The sequence below is a fragment of the Akebia trifoliata genome, chromosome 2 (assembly GCF_017979445.1).
Source record: "Akebia trifoliata isolate Shusen 1 chromosome 2, ASM1797944v1, whole genome shotgun sequence".
Taxonomy (NCBI): domain Eukaryota; kingdom Viridiplantae; phylum Streptophyta; class Magnoliopsida; order Ranunculales; family Lardizabalaceae; genus Akebia; species Akebia trifoliata.
Window position 1 is genome coordinate 4,697,371 of NC_141376.1, and position 19,996 is coordinate 4,717,366.

Sequence of the window (19,996 nt, forward strand, 5' to 3'; positions counted from 1 at the left end):
TAGTAGGCACAGGCAAACTCTAGTATATTACAATTCAAGTCAGTACTTAACAAGTAAAAAGAAAAAAACATACGCTAATTGGTGAATTGGAAATGATCCCCTCACAACTATTCCTAAAGGCAAATGATATTCGTTTGGCTAAGGCAATCCACATCAACGATGTCAACATTTACGTTGTATGCATCTTTTGGAAGAGGTTTGCCATGGATTGTATGTAGCTCATTCCTGGTACCTACTCGTCTATGAGAAACAATCTATTTATGTCACGATAACAATTATATTTACTATTTAGTATCTCAAAATAAACCAACAGTTCTCTTGAGTGATCAAAATAATAACAATCAATAAAATGGGAAGACAATATACCTAGATTTTGTGAAATGGGAAGGGGAGAAAGCTCCATGTTTAAGCTATCTCCATAATGTTTCATTCAATAATCAACAAATCATAGAGGACTAACTATACTCCCAAGCATATAAATTAAACAAATATTTTGTTAAAACAAAAACCACTTAAACTTACTCGTGGCCATTCAATACACCTCAGTGGGACAACAGAATCACAACACCACTTATTAAGAAGATGAAAATGAAAAAAAGGAGCAGGCAAAAGAAAGAGAAACTCACGTATGGTATGTAAATTCTGAATAGGACTCCATGAAGCTCCCCAAGTTCTGGGTGGAGGGACGGGAAGTAGACAGTACTCATGCCTACACAGGGAAAACCATTTGAAAGGGAAAAAAACTGGTCATAATAACTTCCAGCAATCTCTTGCAACTCTCCAGCAATTCCATTTGCAACATTTCCTGATAACAGGTGAGAACTATTAGAAAATTAAATCGAAAACATGGAAAAACTTTTAGGAAAGAGAATAATATTAACTGGGGCTGTTCAGAAAGTGGAATAATAGTAAAATCAAGAATCAGTGGTTAACAGAGAAGATTAGTCAGGAGCAAATGTTACATCTGTTAATGTCTCCTAGTATGGCCATACTTCAAACTGCGATACCCAATTTAACAACAATTCCCTTCTCAGCTCTTGAGGGAATTTGGTTGTTTGCTCCATTCCAAAGACTTTGATTGCAAGTAGTCCCCACTGCATCAGTTAGCAGTACGGTCACCTGTATGCATTTCTAAGAAAAGTTAAGAAAGAATACCAACCAGCATGATTAAACATGCAAAAATTGCAAAAATAGAAGTGAAAACCTTATAACGAGAAATTGGGTCATGATATCAAGTCAAGCAGCGGGTGCATGCTATCCTTGCCAAGAAAAGATGATGGGGCTGCAAAATTCCCATTCCTCGACTTTCAATCAAAACCCATAATGAGTAAGCACCGAATCATTCTATACACCTCAACTATACTTAAAAGGTTAAAAGGATATCCTACTTTGTATGTTCCTGTGTTTTCAAGTTGATATAGCAGCCCCTTTTGTTGTGTTGCCCCCCTCCCCTCTTAATTTTTTGCTCCTCTCCTAATTTTGGTGAATATTTGAGACATATCCCATGATTTTCAAACTGTACACCTTCTTAACCCCCACCCACGCGGCCACGCCCAAAACTCATGGGTGATTGAGTCACTTCTCTATGTTTTGATGCATATTTGCGATACCCCTGTTTTTTCAAATTGATAACATGCCCCCTTGAGTCCTTGACTGTCCCTTCAATATTTTGGGTGCTTTAGAAACCCCTCTATATTTTGGTGAATATTTGATTTACTCCTCAAACTGATGACATGCTCTCTTTGACCTTGTTCTTCTTTCCTAGACTAACAAGAAAATAACCTAAATAAACTTATTTTCAAGTTCTAATAAAAGGATATTATCTATTTAAACTAATATTAAAAACTCTTCATCTTCTACTTCAAGAATCCTATCTTATTCTTTTGGTTTGAAGGTTAAAGTAGATTAATATTAAGGTTGAAGATTAAGAAAAAATAATAATTAACCCAAGGGGTTGAAGATGACTGGTTTTGGAAAGAGAAATCAAAAGGATCTTGTATTTTTGTTTCAGGTTGAAGATTAGGGTAATAAGATCATATTGCATGAATCTATTATAGAAAACCGACGCCAAGGTCGCTTGCATGCATTTTTGTGAATATTTGAGACACCCTATATTTTTAAACTTATGAAATTGCTCCTTGCCCTATAGAAAATCCTGGCTACATGACACCAATGAATCCTACATCCATAAACATAAATAGAATAATTTAACACTGCGAGTAAGGTAATTTTTCATGGAAATTTAATTTGAGCAGAACAAAATGACAATGCCGTACATTTTATTATGTATTTCATTGGTTAAAAAAAAAAAAAAATTGAAACTAATACAACAACAAAGAGGGCAAAAATAAAGTAAAAAACCTTCACAAGGACTGGCCTCAGAATCTAGTCATATGTGACCTAAAACATCTAGGACACAATTTCCAAACACAGCATACAAGTGGAAAAACTAAAACAAAGCTGAGAAGAAACACAAAACACACTAATATATAGTGTTGGAAATTCTTTAAAGATAATAGTCCTAGAAAACACAAACCCTCCCTGAAACATTGAAAATTCAATCAAATACAAACTATCCAGCCAAAGTCACACTGAAATCATCTTCAACGATCTTAAATGGTGGATCGTGCCCTAGAACTCGAAATTTCATAAATGACGAAATGAGAAGTAGCAAACCTGGTTGGGTCGACGAAGATCATTTTCTAGATTTGACCAGAGATAATTTTCTCAATTTGATCTTCAATCGATGAGAGTTGTCGTTCTTGGAAGAATCGAAAAATGACAGATTTCAATCTCTTTCCCTCCTCCAAGAATAAACAATACGATCGGGATTCGAGGCTCAAGAACGTTCTAGATTAGGCACAGCTCAAGTTAAGCCGCCAAAAATTAAGAGAGCTCCTATTGGCACCCCAACTTTTACTTATTACATCTCAATTAAAAATAAAGAAAAAGGAAATTTTCAACGCAACTTATACTAATTTCCGATTTTCGGTACACTTTTCAGTTAATTCCCAAAACATGTTTTTCCAGCAAATTCATTTTCGTAGTCAAGGAATTTGTTGATAATTTATCAGTGAGATCCCCGATAAGGCAAAATGACTGGTATTTTATCGATGAATTCATAGATTATAAAAATGACAAATTCAATGTAAAAACATGTTTTAAAAATTAAAATGAATAGTGTATCGAAACCGAAATTTTGTTATATTCAACACTCAAAATGGAGATTTACCTTAAAGAAAATAAGTGAATGGATAAGAATTAAGTAAAAAAGTTTGGTGTCATGAAAGCTCTCTTGATTTATTTATTTATTTTTATTTCTATTTTAATCATAATTGTAAACAATTAGTGAGATTGTTTGAACTAATATTATAATGTTATGTAATGTTAAGATTATAATTGTGTGGTCAGAATCCGGTGAACGACTCTGATGGACTATGGCTCACTGATATGAAGTCGTTCCTGTTATCTCCCTCCTCATGCCAAGTGTAGTATCTGTCAAAATCACTTTGACGCTCAAGTTAGAGAAGCAAAGGAAATGGTTAGATCTCCAATCCGTCAAAAGATCTATTCTTCTGTGCTAATTATGCTATTTATGGACCCTTACTGTGAATCAGGGTTTCCCCCTTTCACAGGCGGTGGTCTTAGGGAAGCGTCTGATTCTGTAGATCCACAAATGAAATGGGGATCTTCTAGATTGGTCATATTATAGTGGAGAGATTTCGGAAGAGATCTCTGGGATTGATGTGCGTATATCAAGATTATGGTTATTCTATGATTAGGTCTGCCCTGCTTGGCAAACCAGGTCTCATTCATTGTCATACTACCCTTCTAGTTGTACTAGGAAAATCTCTACTTAGACCTGCCCTGTTGCTGGGCAACGCCTGTATGCTGTTCTGTGCATAATACCACTTAATCGGCTTAGATACATGTACAACTCATATAATTGCACGATTTTTCCCTCTACAATAAATATTTCTAATTCTACCTCTAGTTGGTCCAGCATGTATTCTAATCGAATCGTGATAATTTAACTACCCCACGTGGCAAACTCAATTAACTACCTTGACCGAACAAGCTTGAGAACCGAGATCTACGTCCTCAAGATATATGGTTGCACTTTCCCATAAAAAAATGTATCTCTATGGAACTGTGTATCCCAAGGAGCGCATATCTACGGTTTTCAAACTTATCACGTCAGGTAGTCGATTGAGTATGCCACATGAGGTAGTCAGATTATCACGAATCCATGTTGGGAAATCTTTGTCAAATTACAAAACCTAATCTTTAGATAACATCCATTGACCATCAGATTCTGATGAGGTGGAATTGGAACGATAAGAATGATCGTCTTTATGTATATAGCTCTGAAATTTACAAATCATCTCCCTATCTATTGTGATTGATTACATGCACACTCCCTGTGTGTGGTGGATTTTGGGCCTGTACTCTTTTGAGGTAAAACATGAACGCACTTCTACTTTGCCCAATATTGGAAGTCACAACAAACACGTGTCGGTCAAAGAGCCAATAATATAGCCAACATGTTTTGTCCCATTTTGGCTAAAAATTTCGAAATAGACTGATTTTTTGTGAGGATGATCCCGTCCATTCCAAAACTTCTAACCCATTCAAAAATTGTTTACAATTTAACAATAAAATTGACGATCCACAATTCTTCAACTTGTAAACTAGGGTAAAGTCCAGATAGAACTTGAGGGTCGTCAATTTCTGATATCTCTATCTGGTAGCAATTCTACTCAGAATTTGGGAGCCCTTCCACCTTAATTCCAAACCTCTAAATGGTGAGGTTCGTCTATTTGGAGAGGGACTTCTATCATGTTGCTTAATTTGAGAAAGAGACTTGGAAATATGACTTGCCAGGTGGCATGCTGAAATGATTGTCATTGATGTGGACAAGTTTGAGAACCATAGATCTGTACACCTCGAGATACACTTTTATGGGAAAGTGCAATTGTGTATCTCGAGGTGTACAGATTTATGGTTCTCAGATCTACAGTACCTGAACTTGTCACATCATGGAGTCATTTGAGTATGCCACTTGGCAAGTCATATTAGCACAACTTTTTGAGAAATCCTAATAAAAAACAAACTTACGCGTCCAAATTCTTTGGCAGATACCACATTTGTGTCCCCTATTAGAGAAAACTTAAAATATCCACCACTGTACTCATAAGTTTGAGTTAAATAAAAAGAATCAGGATCCAGAATGATATCTCATTCATATAGAATATGAGCGGTGTCTACTTGACAACTTTTGTTAGGAGTTTAAAACACATTGGACTTCCAATCAAACTCTTTTCTACTTGGAACGCAGTCCAATGTGTTACTCTACTATATAAAAAAGGCCAAGTAGAGATCATTTGTTGCAATAGGAACAAGACACCGTTCTAGATCATGAGTCAAATAGAAAACCTTAATTTCTAAGTTTTTATCTTTTATTTTAAATGTAAAAAAATGCTTCTTAAACATTATAACTAATTGTCTAATAATTGATATGGGTCAGGAGGTTCCATTGACTTAAGAAATAACACAAGATCCTAACCGTGAAAGTACAACATCCAACTATTGAGATTTTATGCATATCTTGATAATACATATTTTGATGATTCTTATCTCAAGGATGATTCCCAACTGTTAGATTATCTGTTTAGATGGTCAAGAATGCATGTTCTTTCTTGAATCATCAAGATCAAACCCTTATTTCATATTATATAGTTTACATAGGGGTGTCAATGGATAGCCGAAATCCGAATTCGAAAAATTGGATATTATCCGAAATTTTCGGATATCAGATTCGGATTCGGATGTCATTTTAAAATTCGAACGAGTTTAGGATACGAATTTGGATATCGTGATATCCGATTCAATAATATTCGCTCCAATATAATATATGTATAATGTATTTATGTTTTACAACAAAACTTTTATATATGTTATTGTGTATTCGTGTTATATAACAAAACTTTATTTTTTAAACTTACCTGCTCTGTCTCTCAACCACTTTAATGGCTAAAACGAAGAACCAGTCGACGGTTGGTTTCGATCGAACTCCCGTAACCACCATCTTCTGCGGTCGGCAAGCGTCAAATATATATTCTCTCTCTCTCTCTTTGAAGTTCGAATCAGTTGGAGTGATTTTTCGGAGGAAATATGTGGGTTTCGAATGTCGACTGTACGAACTCCGATACGTATTCTCCGGTCAGCGAGCATGCAGGTATATATTCTCTCTCTCTCTCTCTCTCTCTCTCTCTCCGATCCGAACCAGTCGGAGGAAATATGTGGGTTTCGAGTCTTTCGACTGTGCGAACTCCAACTGTTCGATTTGTAGGATTTTTTTATCGGATATCCGATATATGTTTCGGATTCAAATTCGAATGTTTATTAGGGATATCCGATCGGAGTGATTTTTCGGGGGTTTCGACTATGCGAACTCGGGGTTTCGACTGTGCGAACTCCGACAGGTCGAAGACGATGGTATTTTGCAGGATTTTTTTTTCGGATCGGATATTATCGGATATCCGATATATTTTTCGGATTCGAATTCGAATGTTTGTTAAGGATATCCGATTGGATTCAAATTCGGATAGTATTGTTTTTTTTCGGATTCGAATTCGGATATAGTAGTATCCGATCGGATACATATCCGTTTGACAGGCCTAAGTTTACATCATACAAATAAGCAAATGGACCTAACTTAATTTTTAAATGGACCAAGATCTATATTGTAAATCCGGTGCATAATGGAGCTGGGCTGGGTCTGGCACATTGACAATCCAATAAACAGAGGAGTAATATGATGGAGTTATAGGGACAAGGACCAAAATAGAATTGGCAGATCTCAGACGAGGAAAATGAAATATGTAATGGAGATGCAGGGTATCGAACCCTGTACCTCTCGCATGCAAAGCGAGCGCTCTACCATTTAAGCTACATCCCCATTTGGCATCAGATGTTACTTAAAATTTTATATTCCCAGAAAAGTATACTCGACGTTACAGATGTAGCCGTTACACATTAACATTCACTCCAACTTTTAGCATCTTGGATTCTTTTTCGTAATTATAGTGAACTTTACCAAATCAAGCTGTTCGTTCACCAACTAGCGAACGACACATTGCCTAACATGATTATAGGGTTGTGGATTGCAATTTTATTGGTTTTTGACCAAAAAGACCTTAATTATATTCAGTATAAACATAAAACTGAGGGCATATATGAGGTCCAAATTTTGGTGTGGTGTGGCAAATCATTTTCTTAGGGGGAGGCTGAGAAAAGAATAGGTGCCTCAAGTAACAAATCTTGTGTGCAACAAACCATTTGATTGTCTTCTACAACTATTTCAACTGCAAGTATCTCACTGATTTATATATATATATATATATATATATATATATATATATATATATATATATATATATAATATATATATATATAAATAAGTCCAAGCCCAATAAGAATATTACACATCTCAGCAACATTAATAATTTCCATACACTTCTCCCAAATAAATGGCTCGGAATGAATTCCTCTTGAAGACAGTTGAGGATGTTCAACAGTGTTGATCCACCACCAACTTGAACTCTATCCCTAACAACGATGGTGTGTACGTAACAAGACATTGTTAATGATATCACGCTGAAGCTAAAATGGTTAAGACGAACAATATTCAATAGAAACAAGGCAAATGAAACATGCCACATGGTAAAGTGCTATTGGTCTAAAACTTGCCACATGAGGCCGGCCAGCTCTGCTTCCACATCAGTGGGAACCCGAGCCACTCCTGCAAAGATTTATAGTATATCTCCAGAAAAACCATCCACTAACAATGAAAATATGTTACATGAGTACCTCAAAAAGTTATTTACAATGATTTTATCCCATTATCTACAAAAAAATAGTCGAGACAACAGGGAAAAAAAAACATGATTAAAAGATGGTGCCTGAGAGGGAGCCAAACCTTGATGAAGACGTAGTTCCCCTGTACTTTGCTTCTTGAAATTTTCGTTTATTTACCAAAACGGTACACTGTAGCAATTAATTTCGAAAATGGTAAATTTACCGTTTTCGGAATTAATATTTTTTACCAAAACGGTAAAAACAGTAACATGTATTTTTTAATACCGAAAATGCCCTTTTTTATTTTTTGACTGAAATTACAAAAACAAAATTGATTTCGAAAAAAAAAAAAAAATACATATGATTGTTGGATTACCGAAAGAGAGTGAATCTTTTTAGTTGGATTTTCATTTTTTTAAGGTTAAAATTGTAAATATATATGTAAAACAAAAAAAAGGGTATTTTCGGTATAAAAAAAAATATTTTACTGTTTTTACCGTTTTGGTAAAAAATATTAATTCCGAAAACGGTAAATTTACTGTTTTCGGAATTAATTTCAAAAACTCTACCGTTTTGGTAAATTATTCTTTTATATGTGTATATTGGAGAATGAAATATGTAATAATCATCATCTTCCCATCATCATCAACATCACATACTTCATTTCCACATGTATAATTAAGTATATCTATTATCGACACTACAAATTATTATAAGACAATTGAGCCAAAGACCCTTTTGCATATTGAATTTTTTTTCTTTTTTTGATATCGTGGGTATCCCCACCCTTCGGGTGGGACTAATCCCACGGTCACACCCACTGCCCCTCGGAAAGTCCTAGGTGCAACAGGTTGAGTCGAGGGTCAACCGGACCTTGGAGGGTGGCCCCAAGAAATCCGTAGCTTCGTGTTTCAAACACTTGATCTACTTTTCCCGAGGAGCTTATCAAGACTCAGCTTACCACTAGGCCAACCCCTTGGGGTTTGCATATGGAATTTAAAGAGTATCGAAGCTGAGGTAATTGTCGTTTTAGCTACAAAAGAAAGAAAGCACATCGCATAACAACCAACAAGATCTATATGTTGCATTTTCCCCTTATCACTTCCACCAAAAACAATATGGGGATGTTTGGATGCAGGGTGAGGACTGGCAAGTCAGGCCCAATCCCAAACGAGGCTTTGATCCCCATGCTTTAGTTGGATACTAGTAATCTTTAGTCATCATTTGGAGCTTTTCTTTTCCTTTTATCTTGTGTGCCTGACCAAACCATACCAGTGAATTTTCCTTCATTTTAACTGAATTATGTCAACTAAATACATTTCTAGCATCCTATCTTGGTTTGCCTCTTGGAGATACCTATAGGAGTAAATCCATCTGGGATCTCGTCATTGAGAGAGTGTGTAAATAGATTCATGTCCAAAGGGGTAAAATCACTCTAATCAAGAGTGTCCTAGCTAGCATTCCAATAATATAATTTCTTTATTTTAGAAATCTCTAGGAGTGTGGAGGTGTTTATGGCCATAAGATGTTTTAGAATTTTCTATATAATGATGAAGAGGGGGCTCAAATCTTTTTAGTTACAGAGCGTTATTGAAGTTAGGGCTTACAAAATCTGTAAACATTATGAATACTCGAGAAAATGAGAGTATAATATCTATCAAAACAGACGAAATTAACAGAAATTAATAAAAGATTTAGAAAGAGCATACATGTTCCAGAAAAATCCGCAAAGAAAGATGAGAAAAATGGTGGAAAATCTGGGAAGGACCCAGTGTTTTCAAACTTATGATATGCCCATTGACCTTCGTCTACTGTAATAGACTAACAAAAACTGACTTCAATACCTTTTTCTTCCAACTTCATCTTCAATCATAAGATTCTATCTACTTCAAGTCTTAAGAATTAAACAAGATAGAATTTTTGGAGAAGTAGAATATGATGGAATTTTGAATAGAAAAATCAAAGATTTCTAAGACACAATGAAAAAAAAAAAAAATCAGATTAAAAAGAACTTATCATAGAGGTTGAAGAGCCCACAAGACATACTTTTTTTTTTTTTTTAAGAATAATCAAGCGGCTTTGGCCGAAGGTTGAAGATAAGAACAAGTACGTCCTTTTCTATTGTCTATAAGAGAAGAACGTGGTCAAAAGGACATGTTGGCAGTTTGAAATATAGGGGTATCTCAAATATTCAACAAAATGTGTGTAGGTGAATCTTGGGGGTGACCCCCAATTATTTCTATCCCTCCAAACCAAAGTTTTCGACTTACATAAAAAATGAGGGGGCAAAAAAGTTGGGGAATAATTGAACCGGTAATTTAATAAAATGCTGAAGTACCATTGAAATCGACATCGTTTGGGACATTGCTGATGTGGATGTGTTTATAGAACCATAGATTTTTTTCATCGAGTTACGAGTGAGCAATATCTATGCTTCTGTGCACACCAATGTCCCAAACGATGTTAATTTTAATGTTACTCCAGCATGACTTGGCAATTTATTATAAGATCAATAATGACATGGTATGCGTCCCCCATCCATTTTGACCTCTATGTCAACTCCATATGCTGGCATGAAAAAGGTGGTAATCATATGTGGCTCACCAGTGACCATGTTCAACTTCACCTCTAAATGATGACTCTCTTTTGTGTTAAAAACCTCATCCATGGACTAGAACATATCTCAATCCTCCTGTTAACATTTACAATTGATAGTGGGGAAATTCAACTTTAGGTCTTTTTTCATTGATCAAATGTCATGGTCTTAGGGATCATGATTACATTTACGCAGGTTGCATGTTTTGCGAATTGAGCTGATATGCATCACTATGATGTTGTGCTCTCTGCCAATCAAGGATACATGTGTTATTTCTGTGTTCTTATAAAAAAAATAAAAATAAAAAATAAAATAAAATAGTAAAATAATAACTAACAAATAACTATTGATTGGACTCAATTATTGATTTGAATAGAACGAGACTTGTATTGAATACAATATCCTTAAAATAGATTTTGCCCCTGCGATGTACTAACAGTCTTTGGACGTCTGTCTCGCAGGATACAACGCTCCACACGTGTACAAGGCAACACTCCAAGTGTACACGTACAATCTATTTTATATTGTATTTGTATTCTTAAGGACTCACAAATAATCTAAAAAAATAGTAGGTGCAATATAACAAATAACTTTTGAAAAAATTGAATGATGCAAACGAGGGAACAGATGAGAATTTATAGAATTATAAATATTTCTCTGGACAGTCACCAAGATTGTTGATAAGTGTACTTGGGTAGTGACTGTTCAAAATAACACATATGTCTGTAGAATTTGGGTTGTGACTGTTCAAACAGACACATGTCTAAAGAGTTGTGACACCATTTGTGTCAATGAGTTACAACAAAGTTTTAACAAAAGTGGGCATTTCACACGCTGTTTCTTAGAATAGTCATGAGTTGTAACTCATTGAGTTCTACTCGGTTTAACAAAATTTTAGCAAAATTGGACGTTTCACGCAAGGTTTAAATTTGAAGATTTGCACCCCCTAGACGAGCATCGCATGCGCGCACACACACACACACACATAGGTTTTTCGAACCAATGAGTCCAAATCCCTTTTAGAACCCATGATCCCTCACATGCGCATGAATTTGACCCATATCTTTCTCACACTTATTACACTATGTGAGAACTTCTACACAAGAGTTACCCTTTTTAATTATTTTTATCCGATGTGAGACTAAAATTTTATGCCACAATTTACAAATAAACAACTTAACTCTTACTATCACTTTTTTACTTTAACTTTAACTTTTGGTTTTATTGTTACTTCTACTTTCATTCAAACATTAAGATAAATCCTACATTAATCGATACATATCGTATCTATGTCGAGTGATTTTTTGCTCACAACTTACCAACTATTTGACATGTAGTGCAAATGACATAAGCAATAATGGAGAAAATTTCTCTCTTGCCTACAGTGGAAAAAGGAAAATTTATTATCGGATTGCCTTGCGGCAGTCAAAAACATGATCCGATGCCACGGAGAAGAGGAAATTCTATGAACTTGTATATATATATATATATATATATATATTAATTTTTACGTTGAATTTTAATTTTAAATTTGAGTGGTCTGTAGTCATTTATTTTCAACACTTTGGATCAAACTTGATTTTTTAATTTATTTTTCTTTTGAATATGAGTTTTTTCATGAAATCTAAAAGGCTGTGGTGTTAGATTGCCAGTGTAATAATCTATTTGGGCCCAATGACTCTTTTCAAGATTTGAAATCTCACAATAAAAATTTGTGGGCAAGAGAGATCTCATTGAGGATTCGTGATAAGGTCATGCTACTTGCACACACTTAAATAACTCATTGTATCCACTTAATCGTTTTAACCACCCCAAAATTCACTTTTCTTATTGCACACATCTAATTTTGATAAGAGTAATGATAGATTGACTCAAAAAGAAGACACTCAAATATAGTCAACCGACGTGTAATGTGCACAAAACTATAGATATTTTTCTTTGTGCATCCTAAGGAAACAATATATGGTTTTGGTGCACATTCTATGTCGGTTGAGTATATATATTTTTTAATTGATTTATCACGACTTTTTTGAGAAATTTCACTATATTCTCTTTGCACACATTCAATACATTAATGAACCCTACTTCATCCTCTCTCTCTCTCTCATTTTTCTTACCTAGAAAGGCTTTAATGGAGGTTTTAAATTTTGATCTTACTTTTTTTTTTTTTTTTAACTCTAACACTTTAAAATTCAATTGAGTTGAAATATTCATATGAGAATTTTTATGTGTAAAACTTTTGGTTCAGTATGTCAATATTGAATCATTTTTAGAATGTTTGATATGTACCTACTAAAACATTAAAAACATGTTTAATTTGAGCCTATCAAATCAAATTTGTAAAAAATCTTTGAGTTTTTTTTATCTAAAATCGTTATTTTAAAGATTTTAATAGTAATTTTTTCATCTTCTTTGATGATTAAATGTAAAAATAGAAAATTTTCAGAGAGAAAAAAAAAAAAAAAGATAACTTGAAAAGAAAGAAAACTCACATTTTTTTTATTATTTTCTCTTCTCTCCCCCTTCATAACAATCAAAACAAGAGAAATGGAGAGAGATTCATTTTCTCTTCTCTTATCTCTATTTCTCTCAATCCAAACGCAGCGTGAGATATGTAATTTGTCAGGTGGAGAGCCAACAACATGATGATTGTGACAAGATTGGTGGGGGTGGTGAGTGGTGAGTGGTGGCAGACCCATTAACTTAAAGTAACTGGGAAATAAGTTTATGAAATACAAATGCACTCTATTAAGAAAATGAAAGACGCATATAAGCTGAGAAATTTAAGTAAAAAATTCTGTTTGTTTTCTCTCAATGGACTTTCCACTATCTACAATATATCTGGTAAAAATATATAAAAAGGCTCGTTCAATGAATAATGGTATTGAATCCACAAGGCTCGTTTTTCATTGGGTCTGACCCACTATGCTCTACATATAAATACGACATTGGACCCTCTAAACTTTTGAATATTCGGTCACTTCCACCTACAAGTCATTGGGTTTGAGACAAAAAAACAACATTAATTATATATCAATGTCTATATGTACAAATCAATCTAATTCTTTAGTTTTCGGCAAAATTTCCACAGACTCTGTTTCACGATGTTTATATATGACTTTTCTAAACTCAATCAACGTTTGACCGAACGCGTAGATGGGAGGAAAAAAGCCAGTGTTCTCAAAATTTCCTCAAACTCCTTATTTTTTTAGGATGCCTAGGAATTTTCTTTGAATCGTGATAATCTGACTAACCCACGTGTCATACTTAAATTGATACCTTAATGTGACTAGTTTGGGAATCGTAGATCGGTTCTTCTCGAGATAAGGAACTGCAGTTCCCCATAAATGGGTGTAGTTTTGTATCTCAAAGAGAGTAGATCTATAATTCCCAAACCTAGCATGTCAGGATTGTGGATTGAGTATGCCACGTGAGTAAGTTAGATTATCACAACTCATTTTCTTTCTATATCAACCATTCAATTGACATATGATCCATGGGATCAGAATTTTCTTTAGGAAAATGCTGGAGTGACTGTGTTTCACAATGCGTTGACATTGAGGTGTGAACGGAACCATTGATTCTTTTCTTGGAGATACAAGTGAAATGCATCTATGGTTCTTTCCGGACCTCCACAAAGGCGCAGTATATAATGTTGTCGCTCCAGCACGACTCTTTTCCTTATCAAAATAAATTTATTTAGTGAACTTGTCATATGTGGATACTTACGGTTGGCTCTCTTCCTTAATTATTTGTTATGGACCTTTTGAGCATGTGAGTCTTTGCCATGCTAGATTGTCTCTAGTTCAGTACTTGAGATATCTAGAATTGAAATCATCATATTATATGTATTTTCATTTTTTTTTTTTTAAATTCTAATTCTAACCTAAGTAGTGTATTCGAAACAAGAATCATCAAGAATGTCAACTGTATTTTGATTCTCAAAAATCAGAATGAGAGAAAAATTAAATTTCGAATGATGAAAAAATTCTATATTCTTTACATGAAAGTCTTTTTCCATCACAAAAATATGAGAAATACAAGAAAATTCTTCCTACCGATCATTGCAACAAAAAAAAAAATCTTTTAAGAACACAACATAATATCTCTACAAAAGTGTCAACATAATTACAATAATTCTAATAAAGATATAAGTTAATATTTAAATAAAAAAAATTAAAAATGACAAACAAAATTAGTTTAAAATACCCATGGATACCCTTTGGATCGAACTTAATCGGTTTCGATTTCTAGTAGTTTGGTTCATTTTAGACCTAACTCTAATTGGGGGTTTTTGATTCTAGATTCAGTTAAATGCATATTCATTAACACCCCTATTACCATATGCATATGGTGTTTCCTATGTGGATTAGAATTATAGATGACAATGCGCCTTATTGTGTAGTATCCATGTAACAGTGAAACTAACCTCTAAGATTTAACTAAACTCATTATTACCCCAATGAGTCCTAGGAGTTCTCTCAACTCTCTAAGACATTCATGTTTGCTTAAGAGAGCGTGTACACGTAATGTTTAACTTTAGATGTTTTAGACTCACTTTAAACTTCAAGTTTGTGTGATCTCAAATGCGTGTGTATATATAGATTTTGCCAAACAAGCAACAGATTAGTGGTTAATGGAAGTGAAGATGGGTTAAACGTGATTGAATCTAGGTCATGGGATCAATTCTCCTCTTTATGTTTACTCGAGGTGGAATATCTAAAAAATTATTATTATTTATATTTTTCTTGAAACACTAGAATTATCCCAGATGTACTTTATAACTATGTTACTTGGTTCGTCGATACAAATGCATGTTTGCAACCTCAACTCGTAAGGGTAAGTAGAGATGATCATGTTTCTTGTTTCGCTATGCTTTTACATATATCAAATTCAGGCTTGCAAGTTACACAATGTTAAAAATATTCTTAGAGTTACGTATAAAAAAAAATACAAATAATGACCTAAATTTTATTTATATGCATATGAAGACAGACAAAATAGACGTAAACATGTTATATTTTCACTATTTGGTTCATTGCATCTAATAAATCAATTTGATTGAATTTACAAATTAATCACTATGTAATTCACTGTTTCGAAGGACCTAATATGAATTATACCACAAATTAGTTTGTGCCTTTGTGGTTCGGTCTATTAGGAACAAATTTGGCAACACAACTTTAGAACATCCATACTTTAGATTATTCTTATTGGATATAAATTTCTTATACAATCATTTACAACATTAGAAATTGTAGAAGGAAATAATTGCGTATTAATTTAAGTCGTATATGTGTCCAAGTTGATTAAGTGGTATCAAGCGTAGGTCAGCATATGAGCGCTGCCCTTCAAACGAGGCGGATCAAAGCAGAGATCTTCCTAGCATAGTTAGGAAGGCAACACAGAATTAAGTGAAACCAAGCCAACCAAGCAAGGCATGCCTGGTCATAGAATAACCGTAATTCTGATATGCGTACGTCAATCCCAAATACCTCGGAGGAGATCTCTATAGAATAGTACAATTAATCTAGAAGATTCTTGTTAGGTAAACAAACCTGTAGAGTTATAGGATATCCCAGGATTGTCGTCCGAAAAGGGGGAAATCTTGATTTGTTGCACGGGATGAAAAATAGCACAGTAAGCACTGATGATAGGATCTTTTGGAAAGATTCAGAGGTTCAACCAGTTTTCTTAAACTATTCATCTGCTTCTCTAACTTCAGTATTAGAATGATTTTGACAGGTACCATGCCGTCGAGAGGAGGCAAATGCTCGAAGCTAATTCAAATCAGTGAGGCAGAGTTCATCAGAACCGTCCACCGGATTTTGACCACGCATAAAATATTCTATTACAATTGAGATTCTTTTAAAGCTTCCAAATATTTTAGAACTCTTTAGCTTTTCAGATAAATAAGAATAATTTCATGTTTTATCATGTGAGATAAGATGTGCATGTCTTGGTTTATGAATGAGTTAGTAGTCCTATATGAGATGTAACTTATTTTACTAGTGGGTTTTAAAAGGCTTGATTAAACTTATGTCCCTCGCTTTCCATGTGTTTCAAACAATCTTTTATTGAGAAAAAAAAGGTGTTAAAGCATAAAAACGTTCTATTATTTTTAATGGCTCCTAACTCCTGCCCACTAGATACACACGTACCAACTCATTAGAGTATTCCACTTGAAATCTTTTTGTCAAAGTTCTATACAATTTGATATCCTCTTTGGAGCCCACAAAATAAATGTGATTCATAGATGATCAATGATCATTAAAATAAACTTAAAAAAAAAAAAAAAACAAGACAACCCTGTACAGCAGCTTATATTGCTTTAAAAACAAATAGTTTTTAACAAAAAGAAGAATGGCGATAATATGACGTTCTCCTCTAATAAACACCATCATCATAAAATCGTAGATCATTTGTTTTGGGATGCACAAGAAAAAAATTTATGATTTTACGTATCCCAAGACAAATGATTTATGATTCTATGATGAGTCCATGGGAGCGTCAAATTATCACAACTCTAAAAAGAAATTACATATTAAAAAATTTTAAGAAAATTTTTGCGATCATATCACAAATAAATCCTAAGGAAACAAAGTAATTTGTGAAAATATAAAAGAATCAATCTCTGAAAAAGAAAATCCATTGTTTCAATTTTTCCCAAATAAATTGACATTCATTCAACAGACACTATACGTCCATGGTTGTTTGAGCGGTCAGAAACCTTCGAGGTTCTTATGTGGGTCCCACTTCTGCGGCCAACGTGAGACACATCTGCTTCAAAACCTATAATAGACCATCAATTGGTAAAGAACTGTAGTGTGCCACCTAATGTGATTGGTAGACACGATGATGTGGAGGTGCCTCTAATCCATAGTCCTATCTATCTCTCCATCTTTGGAAATTAGGTAGTTTCGTGGTGTTGCAGTAAACACGTTATATCTCCTTCTTAGGAAATTAAGTAATTTCGTGTGTTGCAGTAAACACGATAATAGGCTGCTTCTTTCTTCGAAATTCAATTGCAATTTCTTCAAAAACCGCATGTTTTAGTCTCTCTCTGTTCTGGTCTGTTCTGTTCTGCTTTTAGATTATTAATGTCAAGTGTTATCATAGCCAAGGTCTTATCCCCAAAGACTAGGGTCGACTGAACTAGGTCGAGTTTCCCAATTCAAATGTTTCCAAAAGCAATCGAATTCTCCATTTAGATTCTCTTCCCAACCCAAATTACTCACAGAGAGCGAGAGCGAGAGAGAGAGAGATAGAGAGAGAGGTTTTGAAATTTGATTCTGAGAAAGATGAGTTCTGCTTCTTCATTGCATCTGGGTTCATGGGTTCAAACCTATTCGATGTTTAATCATGCTAGCAGATCCATTTCCCCAACTTGCTTGATCTTTAATCCCATCATCAAGAGACCCATTTCTCTGTTTTCTCCAACAACAAGAAGAGTACCCATTTCTTCTTGTATCCCCATCTCTGCTGTACATCTAACCAAGGAGGAGAAACTCAAAGAAGAAGAGATCACCCCAGAAGAAGAATCCCAGAAAGGTATAACATTCAATTTCAAAACTTACATGCTTCAGAAGGGTAATTCTGTCAATCAAGCCCTCGATAGTGCAGTTTCCCTCAAAGATCCCCTAAAGATCCATGAAGCCATGCGTTACTCTCTCCTTGCCGGTGGCAAGCGTGTGCGTCCCGTTATCTGCATTGCAGCGTGTGAGCTTGTTGGCGGTGATGAATCGACAGCGATGCCCGCCGCGTGTGCAGTGGAGATGATCCACACCATGTCATTGATCCATGACGATCTCCCTTGTATGGATGACGATGATCTCCGAAGAGGGAAACCAACGAATCACAATGTTTTCGGCGAAGATGTGGCGGTCCTTGCTGGAGATGCTCTTTTGGCCTTTGCATTCGAGCACATCGCTAAGGCCACAACTGGGGTTCCACCCAACAGGATTATACGTGTTATTGGAGAATTGGCGAAAGTTATTGGATCGGAGGGGCTTGTTGCAGGTCAAGTAGTTGATATAAAGTCTGCTGGGTTGTCTGAAGTTGGATTAGACCACCTTGAATTCATCCATCATCATAAAACCGCGGCATTATTGGAAGGATCAGTTGTAATTGGGGCAATTCTTGGAGGTGGATCTGATGAACAGGTGGAGAAGTTGAGAAAATTCGCGAGATGTGTTGGGTTGTTGTTTCAAGTGGTGGATGATATCCTTGATGTTACCAAGTCTTCTAAAGAATTGGGTAAGACGGCGGGGAAGGATTTGGTGGCTGACAAGGTTACGTATCCGAAATTAATGGGTATTGAGAAATCAAGAGAGTTTGCAGAGAAGCTGAACAAGGAGGCTAAGGATCAGTTGATTGGGTTTGATCAGGAGAAGGCGTTTCCATTAATTTCTCTGGCGAATTATATTGCTTCTCGACAAAATTAAGATGTTGATTGAGAGGTGTTTATGTATTTTGGGGTTTGCAAACATATGGGAACTTGAAAGCTTGTAGTATAATTCCATTCAAGAAATGGCAAAGGGGCGAGGCTGTAAGAAGTCAAAATCCCTTGAAATTATTGGATAGGAACAGGTAGATTCGTGGTTTACCTAGTGATTTGATTTTTATTTTTTGTGAAATTAGTGAGTGGAATTTATATGGTTATGGGTAGGATTAAATATCTTAGAATGGTTTATTGTTTGATCTCTCTGTGATATGTCAACAACTTTCAAGGATTAGGGAAAAAAGAAAGCCTTAATCCATTGTACCCTACTTTCACTTTCCTTGGAATGTAACATAAATTATTTGGTCATGCTTGTTTAATTTTGCTCTGCCTTAATCTGTTGAACAAGTAAGTTTCTAGGTCAATTGGGTCTAGGTGTAATAGTCGTGGTTAGCCCTCTCACCACTATATATATATATATATCCGATTACTAGAAATCAAACACCCAGACTACTGATATATTGATTTCTGTAACCCACCGAAATTATTCAAGGGCCGTGTTAAAATAAAGCAAAGATATCTGGAGAAAATATATAAAATTCTACTATAGGATCATAAGCCAAATATATATATATATATATATATATATATATATATATATATATATAGGGTTCACTCATGGTGAGACAAATCCACAGACAATCCGGCAAGAGAATAAATCCTATGAGCAGTTATGAAATCCTCTCTACTCAATTTCAACCAAAGCCCAACACCATTGTTACACGGTTACACTACAATCCCACTGTCAAGACCTGTTGGTCCAAACCTAGAATAACATTATGATGGCAAACCCAAACACCTTGGCCTCTAGGGTATTGGAAGAATAAGAAGAATAAGAATAAGAATAAGAGAGACTGAAGAGAACCTCTCTAAATCTCGCAGAAATTCCTATCAATATCTCATCCTAGTCACTATTGAAACCATAGCCTCCACTTTTATCCTTTTTATACAAACTTGCATTTTGACAAAAGAAACATCCCTTGCAAAAGTACCAATACCGAAAGGCATCCAGGCTTTGCTTCTTTATCACAAAACCCAAC

At 34.9% G+C, this 19,996-nt stretch overlaps 1 protein-coding gene, 1 long non-coding RNA gene and 1 other non-coding gene across 3 annotated transcripts; 1 reads left to right on the forward strand and 2 right to left on the reverse strand.

Annotated features, from left to right (window-relative positions):
• Nucleotides 1–448: 448 nt before the first annotated feature.
• LOC147408972 (uncharacterized) lies at nucleotides 449–2,842 on the reverse strand. Its single transcript, XR_015172268.1, has 3 exons — nucleotides 2,677–2,842; nucleotides 963–1,119; nucleotides 449–805 (listed from the first exon to the last, which is right to left on the reverse strand). It is a non-coding gene; the product is annotated as an uncharacterized LOC147408972 (long non-coding RNA).
• Nucleotides 2,843–6,888: 4,046 nt separating this feature from the next.
• On the reverse strand, nucleotides 6,889–6,961 carry TRNAA-UGC (transfer RNA alanine (anticodon UGC)). Its single transcript has one exon. It is a non-coding gene; the product is annotated as a tRNA-Ala (tRNA).
• Nucleotides 6,962–17,307: 10,346 nt separating this feature from the next.
• LOC147408974 (geranylgeranyl pyrophosphate synthase, chloroplastic-like) lies at nucleotides 17,308–19,265 on the forward strand. Its single transcript, XM_086424313.1, has one exon. It carries the CDS (start codon nucleotides 17,758–17,760, stop codon nucleotides 18,898–18,900), a length of 1,143 nt encoding a protein of 380 aa, XP_086280439.1. The 5' UTR covers nucleotides 17,308–17,757; the 3' UTR covers nucleotides 18,901–19,265.
• The last annotated feature ends 731 nt before the right edge of the window (nucleotides 19,266–19,996 follow it).